We start from the raw sequence: 26824 nt of genomic DNA, 5'->3' as shown, positions 1-26824 counted from the left end.
AGCAACAGCGATGAAGTCCTGCCGCGAACTCAAATGATACTACGCGAGCGAATCCGGTTAAATCAAAATCAGGCAGTGGTCCATTAATAGCAACACGAGTCATTTCATGTCTGGGGTGTCCAAATCGTTTGAAATACTCAGCGGCGGATCCATACCCGAGAAAACTCGCTGGATAACAGGCAACCATATCAACGGAAATCATAGCGTCGCGGCTGTATTCAGTGTTCCATAGTCCACCGTGATAGTATTCCAAACAACTGGATTGTACATCCGGTAGAAATTCCTTGCGCGTTGGTCTCCACGCATTTTTCCTTGCTGCAACATGAGCCGCAACCGATGGAATCGTAAAACAATTTGTTAGCAGTTGTTCATCATGCTCCTCAAATTCTGTGGCGGTTTTTTTCATCCTGTTGTGAAATGCTTCAGTGCGATATAATTCACCGTTTGGCCTTACAAACTGATCAAAGGTATCCGCATCGTTTTCAGCGCTGCGAAGTAACCACACTGATACAGGGTCGTTTTTACACAAACAAGCAATAGCATCAAATAGTTTCCTCTCCGCGAGAAAACCGTCCTTGGAGAATTGTTCTCCCAGGAATTCTTCGGGTATATACTTTACTGTTCTATTCCGTGGAAATATTGTGATCACGGGCGTCCATGCGTGTTCGTTATGATCGATAATTTTGATTGGGGCTCCCTTTGATTTGTACTTTGATTCGTGTAATACTTCACCGGTTATCGTTGTAACGGTTATTGGAAATCTCAGCGATGTTTCTAATCTCGCTATGTCGCTGATGGTCGCTCCACGCTCTTTTACGGTTAGTTCCCACTGGTTGATTTTGCTACGTCGTAAATCAGTCAATTTGTTTCCTCGACATGCATTTGTAAAATGCTCTATTATTCGTTCTGCTACACAATTTATCCCCGTTGACTGTTTCATCGGTTTCAGTTTTCCGATATCAGGTTTCTTATTTAACGGGTATATTCCATAAACAACTGCTGTTTCAGGATACGCTCGTTCATAGTATGGTCTGTCAATTCCGGTTAACAACCCCGGCTTGGAGTCGCGGCTGACAGTGACTGTTTTCTTGTCGCTGAAAACTGGTTCAAATTTATCACGTATGATCCAATCGCCTGATTCCACCCGGACAATGAATTTTACTCTGAAGAAATACCTTTTCCTGTCAAGTTGTGATATTATCATTGCTGCGCGGTTGTCGTTCATGGTAGCATCAACAACACCATCAATTCGAAATGTTGACCAACTATGAGATGCACCATCACGTTTGAATTCATTGATACAATCGCGTATTTTATTCAACAGGGTTTTATCGTTTATTAACGCTTTTGGTGTGTCCTTGAGGACTCTATCGAGATTGAACTTAATATTTTTCCAGGGCTTAATTACTGCTAATCTCTCAAACTCATCCATATAATTAAAACAAGTATTTAAATGAAAGAATATAGTATAATGAATCACTGCAAATGGTTGATGATTGGGTCGACAACCCCGTGCAATAAATCATGTAGAGGTGAATTCTGCGGGTATCATTTACAAAGCGTTCGTAATGGTTCTCTTGGCCCCCTCCCGTGCTTGGTTTGTCACGTCGGTGTAAGAGGAAAATCGCAGTTGTGTATTAATTGTGGCGGAAAGCGATACAGGGAACTAAAACGCTATTATGACAAGCGAATTAAAAACGCCGTCATTGACCCCACCGCCGATTTCGTCATTAAAACCCCCCAAGACTACGTTGAAAGATTCATAATTAAACCAAATAATAAATTAGACAAGTAGTATTATTATACAAATGGACCAAGAATTTCAGCCGCATCCCCTGGTCGTCAATTACGAGGCATCTCGCGACGGCATTGTTAGAAATCGTAGACTGAAGAAGCCGGTTGGATGGAAAAATAATCAGGGGTATTTGATGTTTGGTGCCGGAAAAAAGAAGTATTATGTTCACAGGATTGTATTTGAAGCATTCAACGGATTAATCGAAAATGGGCTTGTGATTGATCATATTAATAATAATAAGACTGATAATTCTCTTACAAACTTGCAAGCTATCTCGCAAAGTCAGAATACCAAAAAAGGCCAAACCGGTAAATACCCAAAGAAAGCAAAACCCGTAAAGTCATTTGATACAACAACTCACGAGGAAAAAATATTTCAGTCGATGAATGAGGCAGGAAAATATTTTGACATTTATATCGCCTCAATACGATTTGTCGCAGAAGGAATACAGAATTCAGCGATCTCAAAAAAGACCGGGCATAGAATTCGATTTTCATATATAACAGAAATCAGCGAGTGATGAAGTCACCGGCGCCTATGGCGCTGACGAGGTCACGTCTAACGAATTATTAAACACCTTCGGAATTGATACACGGGGTTTCATTTTTCTTTTTATTTAAAAACAAGATGTTTTATAAGAATAATGAATATCGAAGACATCAATAATATATTAGCCGAGATTTCAAAATTAAAAAATCAAGGAATTGAATTATCTGATGGTCTCGACAGTGAAAAAATATTATCCGATTATGAGATTATTAACGAACAGTCGAAACGGGGGCGTTTTACCCTGGCCCGCGAGAATTTTTTTATAAAACGATTACAACATACGATTAATGAGAACCTGTACCACAATGACGCAAATGCATTCATTGGACTATTCACTGCCGTTGAAATAATACGAAAAAAACTCGGACGTGTTTATGAACGACGCCGGGAGATTTCTAGTAAGATCAAAAACATTAGAAGGATTATAGACGAAAACTCCGTGGAGCCCCCGATGGTACACTCGGCGGAAAATTAGAAAATTGCGGATCAATTTACAATAATGGTAGGTGAATCACTTACTACTCGGCTAGCCAGAGAGCGGCTAGCAGCGCTTAGAAAGTTTATATTGTTACGAGACAGAGTGAGAGAGAAACTTCAAACGCGACAACAAATGCAAACTGATTTTGCTGTTGGAAGTGAACAGTTATTTGCCCCGGTAACTAAAGCGACTAAGGATGTTACGGCGGTAACTGTACCCGTTCTTGGTGCGCTTGAAAAGATAGCGGCAGAGACAAAACAAACAAAAAGGTCTTTAGAAACACTCCCTGCAAAAATAGCGGCTGCTACAACACGGAGGCCACCACCACTCGCTATAACCGAACCACAAGAACCTTATGTTACAATGGCCGACGAGGAAGAATTAGGTGCTACTGCGAAAGAACCAGAAGAAGAAATACCCGAAGAAACACCAGAAGAAGAAATACCGGAAGAAAAAGAGGGGAATATACCCCGTATTGTACTCAAGAAGAGCACAATAGATGAAATTAGAGGCTTCAGCAACAGGGAAGAATTAATTAATTTTGCTGCCAACAATTTTGCTAAGAGCATACGAGATAAGAAGCATATCAATAGCGGTTACGAGAAAAATATAAAGTCGTTAAAGGACTGGGCAAGAATAGTGTATTTAGCGAGTAAACATAAAGATGCATTACCACATCGTAGTAAATCCGATTACGACGCATTCCACAAGGAAGTTAAGAGTATAACACCAAAAAAAGGAAAAGGATACTCTGTTGGTAAAGAATCCTACGGCGTTACCTGTCCTAATAGTGTTCTCAGTGATATATCACGGCTGGAAGTACTAATCGGAGGAAAACGAGCCGGAAATAACTCTCCGGAAATAATCAATGAGGCCGCTGATATTTGCAAGCGGTTATTTGCAGGCGGTATTATGGACATTAATGCATATCGAACGCTCATAGACGAGCTCGTGGATGATTAATTGGAAAACTGGTGTTTTTAATAAGGATGATCATACACTACAACCACGATAAACCAGTACTCGTCTACGTGGTAAACTCGCGATTGCCTGTTTACCGCGCGTACTATGGAGATGGTCTCGGTAGCACCATTGCGGGGTTATTTACAAGAATGGCTCCAAAAGTAGCGCCGTTAGCCAAACAATTAGGAATGAAGGCTATTGATGTTATTCGTGATAAGGGAATCAGCGCTATTGGAGATGTTGCCGGAAGGGCGTTTTCTGCCGCACGAGACAAACTAATGTCGTTGGTGAAATCCAAGAGATTTTCAAAAAGAAAACAGAAACCACCGGTAATGCCATCAACGACAGTGATGCCTGCAAATGTCAGTAAAGTAATAAATAACGCCGTGGAAGAAAAACTAGAGTCGTTGGCGACGACTCAGTCGTTGGCGACTTCGCCATCCGCCGATGCGGCAACCAACGCGCTCATGAACGCGATAGCGGGGAGTGGTTTAAATTCAAAGAATTTACGACGAAAAAATCGCAATTGAAAACATCAACATGATAAATAATAGAATGTTTGCGCGAACCGCTGATCCCGCGTTTGATATGGACGCCCCAGTGCGCAGGGATGATTCTGTCCGTGATTATCAATTTTATTCTTATTATGCAGCGCAACCCGACCTACGATCGCGAATTGAACTTCAAGTCCAAGATACCAGTAAATATTTTTTGCCGTGTGAAGCGTTTATCGAAATCGAGGGAGAACTCGTGACAAATGCCGCCGATAATGCACCATACGCAGATGACCATCGTGTTCGAGTTGGCTTCGTCAACAACGGTATCATGGCGTTATTTGAGAGCGCCAGATATCTTATTGACGGGCGAGAAATTGAATCAATAGAACGCGAGGTTGATGTTGCAACGACGATAATTGGGTTAGCGAGATACTCGGATGATTATACAAGATCGGCGGGCCCATCTATGATGTTTGCGAAGGACACCACCAATAACGCTGACCATATTCAGTACATCAACGTGCTGGCGGAAAGAAATACCGCAACTGACCCACAGGCTGAAGCAGCCAATCCAGACCGCAGAGCAAGACCAGGCGCTAATTTCAATATTATAAAAAGCACCAACAATGATTACAATCTAGGATTCGCAGCACGAGTAGGAATGTTGCAAGGACCACGCCGACAGTTTTCATGCGCGATTCCACTCCATCACATATTTGGATTCTGCAGAAATGTCAGAAAAGTTGTCTATGGGGCTAAGCATACAATCGCGCTGACGCGAAGGGGCGATGATAACAATGCAATATGGCGTGCTGCTGGCGTCGCTGCCGGTAAAGTCATTTTAACTAAAATGGCATTGTGGATGCCGGTGCTGACTCCATCAGTTACCACGGAAGCACGATTGTTAGCATTTATGGAACAGGGAGGGAAATCGTTGTTGAGTTGGCTAGCGGTAACAACTGATGCTAAAGAGGATAACGTCGCCGATACGTTTACATGGCACCTGGCATCAAAACAAGGTGTTTCAGCCCCGCGTCATATATTCATAGCGCTGCAGAATAGGGAACGATTGGGCAGTCAAGAACACAGCCATATGATATTTGATCAATTAGGAGTCAGGGATGTTTCGCTGAGAATAAACGGACAACAGGAACCATCCGAGGACATACAGCTTAATTACGGCGACAACCATATCGCACGTGTGTATCATCGATTGCTGTCGTATATGGGTCGTGATCAAAACGTCGACACTGGTTTGCAAATATCACAACTTGATTTTAAAAAGCTGTATCCGATTTATTATTTTTCGTTGGAACATCTTGATTTAACGAGACAATCCGTCGTTGATATACACTTCCGAGCTCGTATAGCCCCGGGTGGTGTTAATTATAGAGCGGTTGCTGTCATTCTCAGCGATAAATCAATGCTGCTAGAAGGTGTTGGTGGACGAATGAGAATCGTTGATGCGCCAGTGGAAAACATGTAATTGAAAACACAAACGCGTTTACAATAAAATGTCGTATAGTGTCGTCAGTGTAGAGTTGACTGATGGTCAAGTCAAGAAATTACGATCAAAGTCGGCTAAACAATGCGGGACCACAATAACGCTGAAGCCGTCGCAGATGGCGGGTGGTAATCATAAGATATCGTTGACGGCGCGTCAAATAAAACATTTCAATGATGCGATGAAGAATAAAAAGGGTGTTCAAATAGATTTTTCAGCCGCAGCAATTAAAAACATGGAAAGGACCGGTGGGATATTTCCACTGTTAGCTGCGATTCCAGCGTTGATTGCCGCGGCCGCACCAGCAGTGGCTAAGGCGGCGGCGTTAGGAGCCGTTGGTACCGCGGCGGGGATGGCATTGAAGAAGGCAACCGGGAAAGGCTACAAAAAAAAACGACCCGTGGCCGGAAAGGGTCTAAGACTACCGGGAACCCCGTATTCATGGTACTCGGGAAAGGGTCTAAGACTACCAGGAACCGTTTATTGACTCGGGAGTCAATGACTCCCATGTCTAATTTTGATTTAATAGGCGCCGCAAACGCGCTAGCGATAAAAAACTTCAGAGGTGTTTTTATGAGGGATCAATTACCGGCGGCCCCAAGGAATACTGAAACAGGCATAATTAACCTCGATGGGTCCTCCGGAGCGGGAACTCATTGGGTTGCGTACGCGATTGATCCGCGTGCAATCGTCTATTTTGATTCATACGGGTTAGCCCCGCCGAAAGAGTTCATGCGGTATGTCCGGGCGTGTTCAGCCCGGGCGTGTTCAGCCCGGGTTTTTTATTCCACGCTGCCAACACAGCGATTAAGTGACCCACCGATATGTGGCCGTGAGGTATTGAACGTACTCGCGGCGATTTCATCATCGCGGAAACCACCTCATGTGGTTGTAAACGAATACACTAGTGGGGTTGTAGAAGCTCAACGGATTTTAGAGAATAACATTTACAATAATAATGATTGATATCTGGGGGCGACCGGTTTCGGCGCTGAAACAATCCGCGGAAACGACCGCCGCCGACATAAAAAAACTAATTGAGGATGAAATCGCTGATATGTTGAATCTAACAAGTGTTGACCCGGGCGAAATAGTTGTATTTCAAGACCGCCAGGGTAAATTGAAATCCGGTAATGTGTCACTGAATGACGTTTTAATACGACAGCGTGATGCCGCCGAGAACGCTATCGCGCTGTATACCAGCGACGGACGACTCAGACCAGGTAAACATATAGTGGAGATAGAGAGAATAATAGAATTAATCCGAGACGGTACTATAAGGTTGAATGAATCCGTGATCGAACTTGACGCGCATGTGAAAAAATCTGCCACCGAGGTGAAAAAATCTGTCACCGATATACAACTCACTACCGCTAGTTTTTTTGGAACCCCGACGGTAACCGAACCGAATCTTGCAACAATAAAAAATACTATTTTGGAGTTTACGACGCTGTCGGGCCAATTTACCTCGTTACGAAAAAATGTTAACAGGATCGATGACAACTTTGATAAATTCCTTGGTAAAAAAAATGCCAAACCGGATGAAATCACAATAACTATAAATGATATCACTGCGTATGGACAGGAAATAGAAACAATCAAAACTGATGTTGCAACGAACAAAAGGAGTGTAGACGCGCATGAACGGGAAATAGAAATAATCGGCGCTAATGTTGCAACGATCATAAATAATGTAGACTCGCATGGACGGAAAATAGAAACAATCAAAACTGATGTTACAACGATCATAAATAATATGGACACGCATACACAGGAAATAGGAACAATCAAAACTGATATTGAAGCGAACAAAAAAAATGTAGACGCATATTGGCGGGGAATAGGATTAATTAAAACTGATGTTGCAGCGAACAAAAAAGGCATAGACGTGCATACATATGAAATAGAAACAATCAAACTTGATGTTGCAGCGAACAAAAAAAGTATAACCGAGAATACACGGGAAATAGAAACAATCAAAACTAATGTTGCAGCGAACAAAAAAGATGTGGACACGCATATACAGGAAATAGGAACGATTAAAACTGATGTTGAAGCGATTAAAGACGGACTACCGAGAGTAGCAGAGCAATTCGAAAAAATAAAAATCCCTCATGAGAACATCATCAACACAGTATACACAATTCGGCATGGATCATTCGATTGGACTCCTACACAGAATACAGTAAATATCACCGCAACTGTTAAGGGCATTTATCGATTGACACTGGTTTCAATGATGCAGTTTAATATATTATCGTCGAGTTCATCCGGGTTTAACAATACAATATCAACAATTATAGACAAGAACGCAACTGAACAGTTTACAATTTATGCCGTTGATAGAAATCTAGCCCGGGCAAACATTACATGGTATGTGGAATTTGCAGCGAATCTAAGTAATTAAAAACACTAGCTCTTTTAAAATAAAAATGACCACCAAGGAAGTTGAATCAGAGGTATCACCGACGTCACATCAATATCGATTCGATACCGCAAAAGAATTTTCCGCGAACTTGAAAACGCTTTCCGAACAATACCGTGTAAAAATAAAAAAATACCGTCGTAAAATAACCGCCATCGACGCGGTCGTGTACTCGGTGTCGGGTATAGTAGCTGGCGCCGGTGTTATTTTATCCACGGTGACCACGATAACCCCGATCGCTGTTCCAATCGCTGTCTCCGCAATGACAACAGTTGCTGGAGTTGCCAACGCAATCACTAGGAAGATATCATCGTGTTTTCAGAAAAAACTCAACGAGTATACAGTAAAACATCAAATAGTATCCGACGCATACTCGAAATTATCCGGGTTGATCTCGTTATCGATTGATAATTTGTTCGTATCCGATGTTGAATTCTCCACGATGGTCCAGTTATATAGCTCCGCGATGTCAAAAATCGAGGATTTTCAACTGGAAGCCGAAACCACCTGGTTGTTAAAATTAGACACTAAAAACAACGAATAATAATAATGTCGCTGAACCCCGAAGGGTCTCAATTACTTCAGCGGATCGCGGAGAACACCACTCCGGTACAAACAAGTATGATATCGATAACATCAACGAAACCCGAATTCAGTGTGAACTTCCCATCACCGGTTCCAGTAAAGGAAATAGCGCTGGCAAAATTGCGAGTATATCACAGTTGGCCTAATATCCGAGCGGACGCATTTAACGGACAACAACCTAATAACTCGCTGGTTTTTGCACGGACAAATAAACCCGATGGGACCCCAAACTGGGAGGAGGTTACAATACCAACTGGGTCATACCAAATAGAACAAATCAATAAAGAATTTCAACGCAGGATAAAATCGATCACAGGAAAGGAATCAAAAATCGCTATTACGGTTCATGAACCGACGTTATCGTCGACGATTGAAATAAGCACACCGGGGTATATGGTTGATATTTATAACAGTTCAATAAGAACCATACTAGGATGGCCTGAGAATCCACCCGCGGACACCCCCCCATCAACTATCCTCAGACACGATAACGGAGATGGTGGTAGGCATATTGCTCCATACAACGTAAATATCGCATCAGTGATAGCGATCAATCTAGTGTGTGATGTTATCGAAGGGAGTTATCAGGTGGATACCAAGCAATCAAATCAAGCTCAACAGGGGTATATCCTTTATTCGTTTTCACCAACAGCCCCTCCGGGATTTTTGATCATTGAGAGTCCGATTAATCCGGTCTATATGCGATGCCATGATCGGTTTTTAACGAGAATTAATTTCAGACTTACCGATCAGTCAAATAACCTAATTGATCTGCAAGAGGAGGAGTTAGTGATCACTCTGTTTGTAAGATCATAGCAGCAGGGGGGGCGATGACATCGACGCGGTCGTCGATGTGCTTACCGGACGCTGACGACGCTGGGGATCGGCGCGCAGAAGGTGTTAATTAAACCAAATGACGATTGGACGATCCCCCAACGACGTCGTCGTTTTTTTTTTTACCAGGCGCTGACGACACTAGATCGTTGAGTGCAGAAAGTATTAATTAAGCAAAATAACGATTGGACAAAATGTCCGATTCGCCCCCCCTGCTGCTAGCTGACACAGTATTACTATTGTATTTATGTCAATTTTCTGTTCTATTTTATGATCTTGTATTATCATGAATTTGTTTAATCTGATGTAATCTCTTTTTAAAGAGGAAATAAAGTCAGTCAGTCAGTCAGTCAGTCATACATACATACAGCAGGGTGAATAATGTTAGGCAGAAATCCCATTACATACATACATCATGGTGAATGATGTTAAGTAGAAAGCCCATTACATACATACATCAGTGTGAATGATGTTAAGTAGAAAGCCCATTACATACATACATCAGGGTGAATGATGTTAAGTAGAAAGCCCATTACATACATACATCAGGGTGAATTATGTTCAGTAGAAAGCAGAAAGCCCATTACATACATACATCAGGGTGAATAATGTTAAGTAGAAAGCCCATTACATACATACATCAGTGTGAATGATGTTAAATAGAAAGCCCATTACATACTTACATCAGTGTGAATAATGTTAAGTAGAAAGCCCATTACATAAATACATCAGGGTGAATGATGTTAGGCAGAAAGCCCATTACATACATACATCAGTGTGAATGATGTTAAGTAGAAAGCCCATTACATACATACATCAGGGTGAATGATGTTAAGTAGAAAGCCCATTACATACATACATCAGTGTGAATGATGTTAAGTAGAAAGCCCATTACATACATACATCAGGGTGAATGATGTTAAGTAGAAAGCCGATTACATACATACATCAGTGTGAATAATGTTAGGCAGAAAGCCAAACACATACATACATCAGTGTGAATGATGTTAAGTAGAAAGCCCATTACATACATACATCAGTGTGAATGATGTTAAGTAGAAAGCCCATTACATACATACATCAGGGTGAATGATGTTAAGTAGAAAGCCCATTACATACATTCATACATCAGTGTGAATGATGTTAAGTAGAAAGCCCATTACATACATCAGTGTGAATAATGTTAGGCAGAAAGCCCATTACATACATACATCAGTGTGAATGATGTTAAGTAGAAAGCCCATTACATACATCAGTGTGAATTATGTTAAGTAGAAAGCCCATTACATACATACATCAGGGTGAATGATGTTAAGCAGAAAGCCCATTACATACATACATCAGTGTGAATGATGTTAAGTAGAAAGCCCATTACATACATACATCAGTGTGAATAATGTTAGGCAGAAAGCCCATTACATACATACATCAGTGTGAATAATGTTAAGTAGAAAGCCCATTACATACATACATCAGTGTGAATGATGTTAAGCAGAAAGCCCATTACATACATACATCAGTGTGAATGATGTTAAGTAGAAAGCCCATTACATACATACATCAGTGTGAATGATGTTAAGTAGAAAGCCCATTACATACATACATCAGTGTGAATGATGTTAAGTAGAAAGCCCATTACATACATACATCAGTGTGAATGATGTTAAGTAGAAAGCCCATTACATACATACATCAGGGTGAATAATGTTAAGTAGAAAGCCCATCACATACATACATCAGTGTGAATGATGTTAAGTAGAAGCCCATTACATACATACATCAGGGTGAATGATGTTAGGCAGAAAGCCCATTACATACATACATCAGGGTGAATGATGTTAGGCAGAAAGCCCATTACATACATACATCAGGGTGAATGATGTTAGGCAGAAAGCCCATTACATACATACATCAGGGTGAATGATGTTAGGCAGAAAGCCCATTACATACATACATCAGGGTGAATGATGTTAAGTAGAAAGCCCATTACATACATACATCAGGGTGAATGATGTTAAGTAGAAAGCCCATTACATACGTACATCAGGGTGAATGATGTTAAGTAGAAAGCCCATTACATACATATATCAGTGTGAATAATATTAGGCAGAAAGCCCATTACATACATACATTAGTGTGAATGATGTTAAATAGAAAGCCCATTACATACATCGGTGTGAATGATGTTAAATAGAAAGCCCATTACATACATACATCAGTGTGAATGATGTTAAGTAGAAAGCCCATTACATACATACATCAGGGTGAATGATGTTAAGTAGAAAGCCCATTACATACATACATCAGTGTGAATGATGTTAAGTAGTAAGCCCATTACATACATACATCAGTGTGAATGATGTTAGGCAGAAAGCCCATTACATACATACATCAGTGTGAATGATGTTAAGTAGAAAGCCCATTACATACATACATCAGTGTGAATGATGTTAAGTAGAAAGTCCATTACATACATACATCAGTGTGAATGATGTTAAGTAGAAAGCCCATTACATACATACATCAGTGTGAATGATGTTAGGCAGAAAGCCCATTACATACATACATCAGTGTGAATGATGTTAAGTAGAAAGCACATTACATACATACATCAGGATGAATAATGTTAAGTAGAAAGCCCATTACATACATACATCAGTGTGAATGATGTTAAGTAGAAAGCCCATTACATACATACATCAGGGTGAATGATGTTAAGTAGAAAGCCCATTACATACATACATCAGGGTGAATGATGTTAAGTAGAAAGCCCATTACATACATACATCAGGGTGAATGATGTTAAGTAGAAGCCCATTACATACATATATCAGTGTGAATAATATTAGGCAGAAAGCCCATTGCATACATACATCAGTGTGATTGATGTTAAATAGAAAGCCCATTACATACATACATCAGTGTGAATGATGTTAAGTAGAAGCCCATTACATACATACATCAGGGTGAATGATGTTAGGCAGAAAGCCCATTACATACATACATCAGGGTGAATGATGTTAGGCAGAAAGCCCATTACATACATACATCAGGGTGAATGATGTTAACATTAAATGTGAAAGTTACATAAGTTATGCATAAGTGGCTGCAAACTGTATTTAATATTATGTTAGAGTTGACGTTGATACACTGATATGCTAGTTATTTCTGTCTTGTTTGTACACTGATATTCTAAGTATTTCTGTCTTGTTTATACACTGATATTCTAGGTATTTCTGTCTTGTTGATACACTGATATGCTAGGTATTTCTGTCTTGTTTATACATTGATATGCTTTGTATGTCTTGTTGATACACTGATATGCTAGGTGTTTCTGTCTTGTTGATACATTGATATGCTAGGTATTTCTGTCTTGTTTATACACTGATAATGCTTTTTATTTCTTGTTGATACACTGATATGCTAGGTATTTCTGCCTTGTTTATACACTGATATGCTAGCTGTTTATGTCTTGTTTATACACTAATATGCTAGGTATTTCTGTCTTGATACACTGATATGTTAGGTATTTCTGTCTTATTTATACACTAATATGCTAGGTATTTCTGCCTTGTTTATACACTGATATGCTAGCTGTTTATGTCTTGTTTATACACTAATATGCTAGGTATTCCTGTCTTGTTGATACACTGATATGCTAGGTATTTCTGTCTTGTTGATACACTGATATGCTAGGTATTTCTGTCTTGATACACTGATATGTTAGGTATTTCTGTCTTATTTATACACTAATATGCTAGGTATTTCTGCCTTGTTTATACACTAATATGCTAGGTGTTTCTGTCTTATTTATACACTGATATGCTAGGTATTTCTGTCTTGTTGATACACTGATATGCTAGGTATTTCTGTCTTGATACACTGATATGTTAGGTATTTCTGTCTTATTTATACAGTGATATGCTAGTTATTTCTGTCTTGTTTATACACTGATATGCTAGGTATTTCTGTCTTGTTGATACACTGATATGCAAGGTATTTCTGTCTTGTTTATACACTGATATGCTAGGTATTTCTGTCTTGTTGATACACTGATATGTTAGGTATTTATGTCTTGTTTATACACTGATATGCTAGGTATTTCTGTCTTGTTTATACACTGATATGCTAGGTATTTCTGTCTTGTTTGTACACTGATATAGTAGGTATTTCTGTCTTGTTTATACATTGATATGCTAGGTATTTCTGTCTTGTTTATACACTGATATGTTAGGTATTTATGTCTTGTTTATACACTGATATGCTAGGTATTTCTGTCTTGTTTGTACACTGATATAGTAGGTATTTCTGTCTTGTTTATACATTGATATGCTAGGTATTTCTGTCTTGTTTATACACTGATGTGATAGGTATTTCTGTCTTGTTGATACACTGATATGCTAGGTATTTCTGTCTTGTTGATACACTGATATGCTATTTCTGTCTTGTTGATACACTGATATGCTAGGTATGTTTTGTTGATACACTGATATGCTAGATATGTTTTGTTTATACATTGATTTGCTAGGTATGTCTTGTTTATACACATATGCTAGGTATTTCCATCTTGCTTTTTATACACAGATATGCTTGGCATTTGTGTCTTGTTTATACACTGATATATTAAGGATTTATGTCTTGCTGTTTATACACTGATGTGTGGTTTTTATCTTTACGCAGAAAGCTTGGTTCGTAATTGTGAAAAATGTTAATGTTCCTTGTTATTGAAGTCACATATCTTCAACATTGTAAGATGCATTCAAGTTAAACATAACTATTGGCCTTCTGCAAAGCTGTGCAAGGAGTTCTGTCTTGTCTGTCTTTAAGTTGAAAGTTTGTTGCATGATGATAAAGTTCTGCATTAAAGTTTTTGAAATTCATTTGAATACCTTCCACATTGTCGCTTCTTTCATAGGTATATAGATTGTATGCTGATTCATGTTTTGAAATTCATTTGAATACCTTCCACATTCTTGCTTCTTTCACAGGTATATAGATTGTATGCTGATTCATGTTTTGAAATTCATTTGAATACCTTCCACATTCTTGCTTCTTTCAAAGGTATATAGATTGTATGCTGATTCATGTTTTGAAATTCATTTGAATACCTTCCACATTCTTGCTTCTTTCAAAGGTATATAGATTGTATGCTGATTCATGTTTTGAAATTCATTTGAATACCTTCCACATTGTCGCTTCTTTCATAGGTATATAGATCGTATGCTGATTCATGTTTTGAAATTCATTTGAATACCTTCCACATTGTTGCTTCTTTCAAAGGTATATAGATTGTATGCTGATTCATGTTTTGAAATTCATTTGAATACCTTCCACATTGTTGCTTCTTTCAAAGGTATATAGATTGTATGCTGATTCATGTTTTGAAATTCATTTGAATACCTTCCACATTCTTTCTTCTTTCATAGGTATATAGATTGTATGCTGATTCGTGTTTTGAAATTCATTTGAATACCTTCCACATTATTGCTTCTTTCAAAGGTATATAGATTGTATGCTGATTCATGTTTTGAAATTCATTTGAATACCTTCCACATTCTTGCTTCTTTCAAAGGTATATAGATTGTATGCTGATTCGTGTTTTGAAATTCATTTGAATACCTTCCACATTCTTGCTTTTTTCATAGGTATATAGATTGTATGCTGATTCATGTTTTGAAATTCATTAGAATACCTTCCACATTCTTGCTTTTTTCAAAGGTATATAGATTGTATGCTGATTCATGTTTTGAAGTTCATTTGAATACCTTCCACATTCTTGCTTCTTTCAAAGGTATATAGATTGTATGCTGATTCATGTTTTGAAGTTCATTTGAATACCTTCCACATTCTTGCTTCTTTCATAGGTATATAGATTGTATGCTGATTCATGTTTTGAAATTCATTTCAGTCTGACCATTGGGGTACTACTGCTATCAGGCTGACCATTGGGTCACAATTGCCTGTCGCCAACATGAGCAAACATATGTGTTGTATCATGGTCAACAATGTATAAAAATATTTCCAGGTACATGACTGTCAGGTACAGGGGTTATTGTGTCTGCTATAGTGGTTTCATGAGAGTCGCCATGTTGATAGAACACTTTATAGCTTTGTCATTTCTGCCTTCATCAGAAACTTGATCCAATTTTTTGGCAAATCCTTATCCAAGAGTTTGGAATGCCAGACAGTTTTAGAATGATAGGTTGTTTCTGAATATATTGATAAAGTGGAATAACAGGGATATGGGGGGGGGGCAGCACTGATGGAAATGGTATTTATGTCAGAGGCATTTTATGTTGCAGTATTTAAATTTGTTGGTTTTATGAAACACCAAATCCATAAAAAAAATCTTTTATGTCAAAAAATTTTACAAGGATTTTAAAATCCTGAGGGAGGCAGAATATGAGATAGACTGGACTGATAAGGATAATATAATATGAGACATACTGGACTGATAAAGATAATATAATATGAGACAGACTGGACTGATAAAGATAATATAATATGAGACAGACTGGACTGATAAAGATAATATAATATGAGACAGACTGGACTGATAAAGTTAATATAATATGAGACAGACTGGACTGATAAGGATAATATAATATGAGACAGACTGGACTGATAAAGATAATATAAGAATTTATTTACTGCTCCAAAGGAAGTGTGACATTTGCCAAGACTTTATCATCCAGTTATGTTTTTAAATATTATAAAAGACTTTCCAAAGAGCGTCAAGCATTGTATGTTCATTTCCTTTCTTCTTATTTCTTTTCAGAATGTAGGAAATGGACTTGACACAGAGTTATTCATTGTACATGAAGAGAATTATGTTACCTAAGTGTAAACCGTGTCTATTGTTTGTCATAATATAGATTATTTTTTATAAGAACACAAATTTGTGAAGATTATTTTTTTATTCTTCTGATTTGTACTGATTCAGAACTCGTTTTGTTCTGTCAGTAATAAAAGAAAGCCACCATATATTTGCACCTGGTATGTGTTTTTGACTTTGTGGTGATATTATTTCTACAGGTCATAGACTTAAATAGCTTTTGGGGTGGTTTCTTGTCCATCATCCGTGAAATTTTATGTAGACCTTCACCCCATGGTCTGGTTGGTCCTATATGAAAATGGTGATGTTCGGACATCCAACGTGAAGTTATTGCAACTCTTGGTTGTATGACCATATTAACATGGCCTTTTCACTAAAAGACTTTCATGATACTTTTGTTGGTCCTGTATGATCTCATGTCCAAAATAGCCACCACAAAGGCCATCTCGTGTCCAAAATAGCCACCACAAAGGACATCTCATGTCCATAATAGCCACCACAAAGAACATTCATGTCCAAAATAGCCACCAACATTGCCATCTTAAAAGTATGGGGATTTCACCAAAAAGCTGATTGTGTTGTCCATGTGGTCCTAAATGAAAATGGTTCCTTTTTGCTGTCCAATATGGCATCTTGAAAATTTTATCACTAATCCTGAATGGATGGTCATATCAGTGGGGGATTCTGATGATATCTAGTTGGTCATATCAATGGGGGATTCTGATGATATCTAGTTGGTCATATCAATGGGGGATTCTGATGATATCTAGTTGGTCATATCAATGGGGGATTCTGATGATATCTAGTTGGTCATATCAATGGGGGATTCTGATGATATCTAGTTGGTCATATCAGTGGGGGATTCTGATGATATCTAGTTGGTCATATCAATGGGGGATTCTGATGATATCTAGTTGGTCATATCAATGGGGGATTCTGATGATATCTAGTTGGTCATATCAGTGGGGGATTCTGATGATATCTAGTTGGTCATATCAATGGGGGATTCTGATGATATCTAGTTGGTCATATCAGTGGGGGATTCTGATGATATCTAGTTGGTCATATCAGTGGGGGATTCTGATGATATCTAGTTGGTCATATCAGTGGGGGATTCTGATGATATCTAGTTGGTCATATCAGTGGGGGATTCTGATGATATCTAGTTGGTCATATCAGTGGGGGATTCTGATGATATCTAGTTGGATTTTGATGATATCTAGTTGGTCATATCAATGGGGGATTCTGATGATATCTAGTTGGATTTTGATGATATCTAGTTGGTCATATCAATGGGGGATTCTGATGATATCTAGTTGGTCATATCAATGGGGGATTCTGATGATATCTAGTTGGTCATATCAATGGGGGATTCTGATGATATCTAGTTGGTCCTAGTGCCGATCTAATGGCCAGTATGGCTGCAACAGTAGCCATCTTGAAAATCTTAATATGGTTGCTGTGCAAAATGTAATATTGCCTCCTTGCCAGAAGACTTTATCTGATGTCCAGTATGGACACCACAGTGGCCATCTTGAAACTCTTCTTGCTGTTACTCTTGCTCATTGAAAAGTGCTGTAACCAGGGGGTGTTGCCAGAAAACTTTTTTCAATGTCTACTTGAGCCTAATTTCATATGTTGCTGATCTGATATCCAGTATGACCACCACAGTGACCATCTTGAAAGTCTTGTAATCACTAGTTCTTCAGAATGAATGGTGATATCAGCATGTTTTTTGTTGAAAGACTTGAGCTAATTACTTGGTTGTAAATAACAATGGTGTTGAAAGACTTGAGCTAATTACTTGGTTGTAAATAACAGTGGTGTTGAAAGACTTGAGCAAATTACTTGGTTGTAAATAACAATGGTGTTGAAAGACTTGAGCTAATTACTTGGTTGTAAATAACAATGGTGCTAATCCGATTTCTCCTAGATTGGTCATATTGACATTTTTCTTTCACCAAAAGTCATATGATGTCTATTTGGTACCAAGTTTGGATGGTATCCAATATGGCCACCACTATCATGAAATTATTTTATATGTATTCTTTCAAAATGTTGTATCATCGCTGTGTTTTGACCAGACGACTTCTTATGATGTGTTATTGATCCTAAATAAATATGTTGTAAATCTGTTGTCCACACAGCAGCTAATTTTGAAAAGAAAAGAAGTATCACTGAATAAATGGTTTCAACAATTAGCAGTTAAAAGGAAGAAATTGTCCCATGTTTGAATTCATTAAATTCTTTTAAACGAGTACTGTATCAGTCCCTTTGAGGAACTCATTTTTCTTCTTGGAAGTCCCCTATAGAAACTGTTTAGTCTTACAAATTGTTTTTCTCAGAGATTTTAAATTTTAATTTTTCTCAGGGATATTTATAATTGGTGTTCAAGGTTAAACTTGCCATACCTGCATTTGAGTCCCACTTAAAGGAATACTTTGAATATAACCCACTTAAAGGCATACTTTGAATATATTTATGCTCAGCTTAGTTCAAGTGTAAGCCTAGTTTGAAATTTTTTGGTAAAATTCTGGTAGAATTTCCATTTTTTTTAAAAAAAATAAACCAAACAAAAACAAATTATGTCTGTGATAATTGTGGTTCCTATACATGTAGGAAATTTGTTCAAACTTGTATAACCATGGTATAAATATGTAAGGCTAGATATGCAAACTTGTATAACCATGGCATAAATATATAAGGCTAGATATGAGTGATGTGCATTTAGATTTTATCATGCCTATGTCCTTTATGCATTGTCTTCCATCTGAAACAGTTTATCAAAAATCTGAAACATTTTGTTTTGTCCCCACTGTTCCATCTATTGCACTTTCACTTAACTGTTGTAACTTGATTCCATTTGAGAATGAAACTTGGTATACTAAATGTCCTTCTTAGAATATATGTCATATACCACATAGTGTCCTATCTTTGGTCAGTGTGAGAGCTGAATATTTTAATTACTACCTCACCCTTTTTATGTCTTCCATTATACAACTTTAAAGCTGTTTGTAAATCGTCATTGGAATGTGTGTCATGTACTTTTGTTGGTGTTTTTAAGGTGAAAGTCATAGCTCGTTTTTTAATTTTTCCTTTAACTTAAAATCAAGTGATGAAACTTTGATTACTTGTACATTATCACTACAAGGTGTGGTGCATACTGCATTATGGTCATGCCTTGTACATTATCACTACAAAGTGTGGTGCGTACTGCATTAGGGTCATGTCTTGTACATATCACTACAAAGTGTGGTGCGTACTGCATTATGGTCATGTTTTGTACATTATCACTACAAGGTGTGGTGCATACTGCATTAGCGTAACTTGACATTTTTCTTTCACCAAAAGTCATATGATGTCTATTTGGTACCAAGTTTGGATGGTATCCAATATGGCCACCACTATCATGAAATTATTTTATATGTATTCTTTCAAAATGTTGTATCATTGCTGTGTTTTGACCAGACGACTTCTTATGATGTGTTATTGATCCTAAATAAATATGTTGTAAATCTGTTGTCCACACAGCAGCTAATTTTGAAAAGAAAAGAAGTATCACTGAATAAATGGTTTCAACAATTAGCAGTTAAAAGGAAGAAATTGTCCCATGTTTGAATTCATTAAATTCTTTTAAACGAGTACTGTATCAGTCCCTTTGAGGAACTCATTTTTCTTCTTGGAAGTCCCCTATAGAAACTGTTTAGTCTTACAAATTGTTTTTCTCAGAGATTTTAAATTTTAATTTTTCTCAGGGATATTTATAATTGGTGTTCAAGGTTAAACTTGCCATACCTGCATTTGAGTCCCACTTAAAGGAATACTTTGAATATAACCCACTTAAAGGCATACTTTGAATATATTTATGCTCAGCTTAGTTCAAGTGTAAGCCTAGTTTGAAATTTTTTGGTAAAATTCTGGTAGAATTTCCATTTTTTTTAAAAAAAAATAAACCAAACAAAAACAAACTATGTCTGTGATAATTGTGGTTCCTATACATGTAGGAAATTTGTTCAAACTTGTATAACCATGGTATAAATATGTAAGGCTAGATATGCAAACTTGTATAACCATGGCATAAATATATAAGGCTAGATATGAGTGATGTGCATTTAGATTTTATCATGCCTATGTCCTTTATGCATTGTCTTCCATCTGAAACAGTTTATCAAAAATCTGAAACATTTTGTTTTGTCCCCACTGTTCCATCTATTGCACTTTCACTTAACTATTGTAACTTGATTCCATTTGAGAATGAAACTTGGTATACTAAATGTCCTTCTTAGAATATATGTCATATACCACATAGTGTCCTATCTTTGGTCAGTGTGATATTTTAATTACTACCTCACCCTTTTTTTTCTCTTCCATTATACAACTTTAAAGCTGTTTGTAAATCGTCATTGAAATGTGTGTCATGTACCACTTTTGTTGGTATTGTCTTTAAGGTGAAAGTCGTAGCTAGTTTTTTAATTTTTCCTTTAACTTAAAATCAAGTGATGAAACTTTGATTACTTGTACCTTATCACTACAAGGTGTGGTGCGTACTGCATTAGGGTCCTGTCTTGTACATTATCACTACAAGGTGTGGTGCGTATGGCATTATGGTCCTGTCTTGTACATTATCACTACAAGGTATGGTGCGCACTGCATTAGGGTCCTGTCTTGTACATTATCACTACAAAGTGTGGTGCGTACTGCATTAGGGTCCTGTCTTGTACATTATCACTACAAGGTGTGGTGTCTACTGCATTAGGGTCCTGTCTTGTACATTATCACTACAAGGTGTGGTGCCTACTGCATTAGAGTCCTGTCTTGTACATTACTACAAGGTGTGGTGCATACTGCATTAGCGTAACTTGAAAATATTTTGGGTTTAAGGGATGGAACTTGGTATTATTATACATTAAGACTTGAAGGTGTCACTTAAAACATGCATCATTTGCAATAAATGTCAGTTAGAAATGCAGCAGATATATTTTGTCCCCAAACATTTGCTGTATACAAGACTAGCATTGTCATTAAGGAACAGTCCAGATGTATTATGAATTGTACTACTTGATGTGCTCTGACCCCATCCACAACTTATTTGGTCATCCTGATGGGTGTACGCTTACCCTGAGAAGCTTGTTAGCAAGATTGCACAAACTAAACTCAACATAAGCAGATTTATTTTCATTGCTTATTTTTATCCATCTGTAGATGAACTGATTTAAAAGCCACTGCTGAAGAAGAAAAAAGATCAAAATTTTATAACTGGTTTTAAACTTGACCTTTGCACAATTAACAAAAGACTACTTAAAGGAAATAAACTGCATTGGTAGGTATGTTTCCATTTGTATATGTAGATTTATGACCAGGTCTAAATTTTCAAATTTTTTGAACATTATTCCTAGAATTGTAGGCCTATAGTGGGGGCATAATTCCTGGAATTGTAGGCCTATAGTGGGGGCATAATTCCTGGAATTGTTGGCATGTAGTGGGGGCATAATTCCTGGAATTGTTGGCATGTAGTGGGGGCATAATTCCTGGAATTGTCGGCATGTAGTAGAGGCATAATTGTTTAACAGCTTATCAACTCCAAATGTTTTTGACTTCTTTTTAGATTAAGCTTTAATGTGATGTTGTACACTGTACGGGCATTGCAGCTTATGTGTGGAGTCGTGCATGTAATTTAATTAATAGACTCTCCCATTTGATGTTGGAGATATCCTTGTTTTGTAGCCACAGGTAAGGTGGTCATAACTGTTCCAGAATAAAAATGGGTGGATGGGTATCAAGTCACTTAATGATATTAAAAGGGGGGGGGGTAGGTAACTCTAACAGTTTTAAGTATACTAAATCAACCAGTCAGCTTGAAGTTTGACTGGTGTTGGGGTCTTTAACAAGTGTCTTCTACCCCATCCAGTACTATGATATTCATTTCTGGAACAGTTGTCAGCATAAAGGAAGAATCTTCAGGCAATCATTGAAGTCCTTACCTCCACTAACGTGAACGTGAACAATCACATATTAATAAAGCACTCTCCGTTATGGATCACTGCCATCTCACCTCTGTATATGCATGGATTCAAGTCTCAGATTCAGCCAATGTGGGCATGTGAGAAAGCCTGCCAGTAGCTTCTCGTGGGTCGGTGGTTCTTTCCGGGGTTTTCCGGGTTCTTCCTCCACCATTAATACTGGCCGCCATGTATAGCCTATCGTGCTGAAAAATGGCGTTAAACCCAACAACTACAACTACAACTACTACCTCCACTAATATACAATTTATGGGTAACTGATAATATGGCCAGTAATTTAGAAAAACAATTTAATGATACTTTTAGTTTTAATTTTTTTGTTGAAAGGGCTGATTGTTTTATATATTGTCAAGTCATCAATCTTTTGAAGCAGTCATGTGATGCAATCCAAAAACTTTTAAGACAACAGATGTAGCTTGTGACTCTTTTACAATTTTTATTGCATTGCATTATAAATTTGCTACAGGTTTTCATTATTGTATTGGACTGTGATCCTCATTGAAATAAAGTCCTTATAATGGATTGGTTACAAGTTTTACTTCTTGTCATTGATACCTTCATTTACAGACATTTTGCAGAATTTTAACTAAGTCTTATCAAAAATCACCCTTAAGATACGGATTTACGGCATACAGGCAAAAACTACAGAAAAATGATCATTGCCGAAAAATCCGGATAATTGGTTCGTCCATGTTTGATTTGGATCCGGCTTTCATATAAGAATTAGTACAATTAGTCCAGGAACCAGACTATACAGCAGCACCCTAGACGCTTTAAAATGCACTTATTTGTTCATGCGGAGCGTCTGCATGATCAAACCAGAAGTTTGAATTGAAATTATACGTTTAAGGAATGCCAAATCAATTTCCCCACGCTAAGGCTCGACATGGCCCTGATCGCGAACACTTAATATTCAAATGAGATCCCGCTGAATGGAATACCGTCCTCTCATTGGTTAAAAGAAAATGACTTCCTGTATTTATATATAACTTATATTCAGTTGGCCAATGAAAAGGTAGTACTTCATTCATTGTGTTGTTCTTGCATATTAACACATTAACCCCTGGAGGTTTTTGCCAATTTTGCCTGAAAATCGAGTAGGAAACACATTTTGAAAGCTATTTCTGAATAGACTCGAAAACATAAAATCCCCGGTCATCTTTCAATAACATACTTCCTAGTTGTGTTAGAAACATCGTTTTTCGTTGGGTATTTGACTCGCGCATGAGCAGAAGAGCAAAAGTTTGGGGGTTTTTTTTTTTGATTGTTAAACGGAGCCATTATTTTTGTATGGAGACCACTCTTTATTCCAAATGCCTATCTTATCCTGCTTTTTGCAAAGGCTCATCTGTCTGTCTGCAGTTCATACCAGTTTGCCTTACATCTGAGACCAAAAAGTCTAAAATCCGGACACAAAATGGGATTCCGACCACGGGCGAATTTTACGTTTAAAAAAAAAGTCGGGTCCAAAAAATGAGGGTTCTCTATCTGTATTTTGTAGTGCAACTAGATATTCCAGATTATTTAGTATCATTGTAGAGCTACATCTGTCTACCTTTCTATAATACCATCCACTTTAGTGTATCATGCATGACCATGACGCCCCGTAAAGTCGTTGCTAGGGGGTTAATGTGTTAAGCATGGCACTGTGCTTGATTATCACCCATTTGATTTGACATGGCAAGAGCCTGCAGCCAATTACTTTTATCAACGACAGTTAAAGCATACGTTTCATGCCGTACAAATAAAACAATTTTGATCTGTTGTTGCACACTGTACCTGCATATCTATTAGGGTCCACAGTTCTGTATGTTGTACATATGATATAGACGTGTCGTTGCATAATGTACCTGAGGACCTATTAACGTCCAGTCCTGTATGTTATACAGACGTGTCATTTCATAATGTAAGTGAGGACCTATCAACGTCCACGGTCCTGTATGTTATACAGATGATTCAGACGTGTCATTGCATAATGCAACTGAGGACCTATCATTGTCAACAGTCCTGTATGTTGTACATATGATACAGACGTGTCATTGCATAATGTACCTGAGGACCTATCAACGTCCACAGTCCTGTATGTTATACAGATATAGACGTGTCATTGCATAATGTAACTGAGGACCTATCAACGTCAACAGTCCGGTATGTTATACAGATACAGACGTGTCATTACATAATGTAACTGAGGACCTATCAACGTCAACAGTCCTGTATGTTATACAGATGACACAGACGTGTCATTGCACAATGCAACTGAAGACCTATCAACGTCCAGTCCTGTATGTTATACAGACATGTCATTGCATAATGTAACTGAGGACCTATCAACGTCCACGGACATGTATGTTATACAGACGTGTCATTGCATAATGTAACTGAAGACCTATCAACGTCCACAGTCCGGTGTGTTATACAGATACAGACGTGTCATTGCATAATGTAACTGAGGACCTATCAACGTCCACAGTCCTGTATGTTATACAGATATAGACGTATCATTGCATAATGTGACTGAGGACTTGTCAACGTCCACAGTCCGGTACAGATACAGACGTGTCATTGCATAATGTAACTGAGGACCTATCAACGTCAACAGTCCTGTATGTTATACAGATGATACAGATGTGTCATTGCATAATGCAACTGAAGACCTATCAACGCCCAGTCCTGTATGTTATACAGACATGTCATTGCATAATGTAACTGAGGACCTATCAACGTCCACGGTCATGTATGTTTTACAGACGTGTCATTGCATAATGTAACTGAAGACCTATCAACGTCCACTGTCCTGTATGTTATACAGATGATGTCTAACAACATCGTCTGTCGTCGTCTAATGTACAAGCAAATCTATCAGGGTCATTGTAGCAAGAGCCCAAACAACCTCCGCAAATGCCAGGGGGGTGAGTGGGAATAGAGGACACAGTTTCCACCATTAAATTGTATAGCCATCATTTAAAAAAGTACACTCTGTAAAACTTATCTTTATTAATTGTTGCACTTGTATATGAAACGTAACCCTTATTTACTAATGACAGCTAAGTCGGATATTGTTCTATACCTCTTAAGTGTATGTGCGTGCGGTGATTTGGATTTTTTAACAAATTTCCAGTCATATCCCTACGTTGTCTGCAGTGTGGCAGTTTATAGTGATATCTAGCACTGGGGCATCATGCCGCAGACATGTAGCACGATGTACCCCACCCAGTCACATTATCCTGACACCAGGCCAAACCATTTGTATGACTCGGCCAGGGTTTGAACACGCTACCTCCCGCTTCTGAGGCGCCTCTTAAGTGTACTTTTTGTTTTTACAGTTTAAAAATAAAAACTTTTACCAAAAATCAAAGTTAAGAATCTTGTGTTGGACCAATTCGCACAGTGGAAGTCATCTTCACGGAAATATTTAATACAAGGTTAAGAAAAAAAGAATATTACTAGACTTACAATCGATATATTCAACTAAGAATGTCTGTTTAAAGTATACAAAATGGAAATCTTTTAGAGGGGAATTTTAGCTGACCATTAAAAATTAAAATGGAATTCATGTTTAAAGGCGAATTTTAGCTGACCAATGAAAATGGAACAAATGCAGTCTCCTTAGTATCCATGATTTCGCTGTAAGTACACCATTGCGTCTTTTCTAAGATGGAAGCTAAGGTGACCGTAATATCATCGGTGGTTCAAGGGCCACACCACTGATGGGGAAACCACACAATTTTGATGGATTATATCATTAAAGCCTTCTACCATGGACCGCTCAGGTGGCTTAATTGTTTTAGCGCGTCCACCTCGGATGCGTGAGGTTGCTGGTTAGAACCCCGGCCGAGTCATAGCAAAAGCTTATAAAAATTGTACTGGCAGCTGCCTAATTTGGCGCTCAGCGTTATGTCAGAGTGCCAAACATCTCTATAACGTGTTACACTGTAGACATCGGAGCGATATGACTGAAAAATTGTTAAAGTTGCGTTAAAATCCAAATCACACACCTTCTACCATGTTTGATCATAGTTGACTCGGTTGTTATGGAATGAGGAGTCGTGGTAACTCGGTTGAGCGTCGGACTTCTATTCCACGATTTGTAGATTCGATACCTGCCCAGTCCAGCCAGTCACTGAGAAGGGCACTTAACTCCTCAGCATGATGTAGCCAGCAATGTGTTTCAAAACGTGTCGTTAATGAAACGAACTATTCTGGAGAAGCTGAAAATCGGTTTTTCATTTGGTTGCGATGAAAGTAGTAAGGTGGGATACTTTACGGACAATGGAAATTCCAGTCAAAACACCCCTGGGACACTTTACGGACAATGGAAATTTAACATGGCGAAAAA

General features: G+C 38.2%; 1 protein-coding gene across 5 annotated transcripts in view; it reads left to right on the top strand.

The window, feature by feature from the left end:
• LOC149783104 (uncharacterized) overlaps nt 1-23007 on the top strand; it is a 69848-nt gene extending 46841 nt beyond the window's left edge. For 4 of the 5 annotated variants that reach the window (XM_089931320.1, XM_089931321.1, XM_089931318.1 and 1 more), the window contains one exon: nt 16409-23007. In XM_089931320.1, the coding sequence (XP_089787446.1) occupies nt 16409-16415 (7 nt within the window). In that variant the 3' untranslated portion in view covers nt 16416-23007. The remainder of the gene's footprint in view (nt 1-16408) is intronic. The other variant, XR_016413543.1, reaches the window with a different exon arrangement.
• Nucleotides 23008-26824: the final 3817 nt, after the last annotated feature.

The sequence above is a fragment of the Sinohyriopsis cumingii genome, chromosome 14 (genome assembly GCF_028554795.1).
Source record: "Sinohyriopsis cumingii isolate HCF-2022 chromosome 14, ASM2855479v2, whole genome shotgun sequence".
Taxonomy (NCBI): Eukaryota; Metazoa; Mollusca; class Bivalvia; order Unionida; family Unionidae; genus Sinohyriopsis; species Sinohyriopsis cumingii.
The sequence above is the reverse complement of the archived record's forward strand: the minus strand, read 5'-3'. Positions and strand labels throughout refer to the sequence as shown.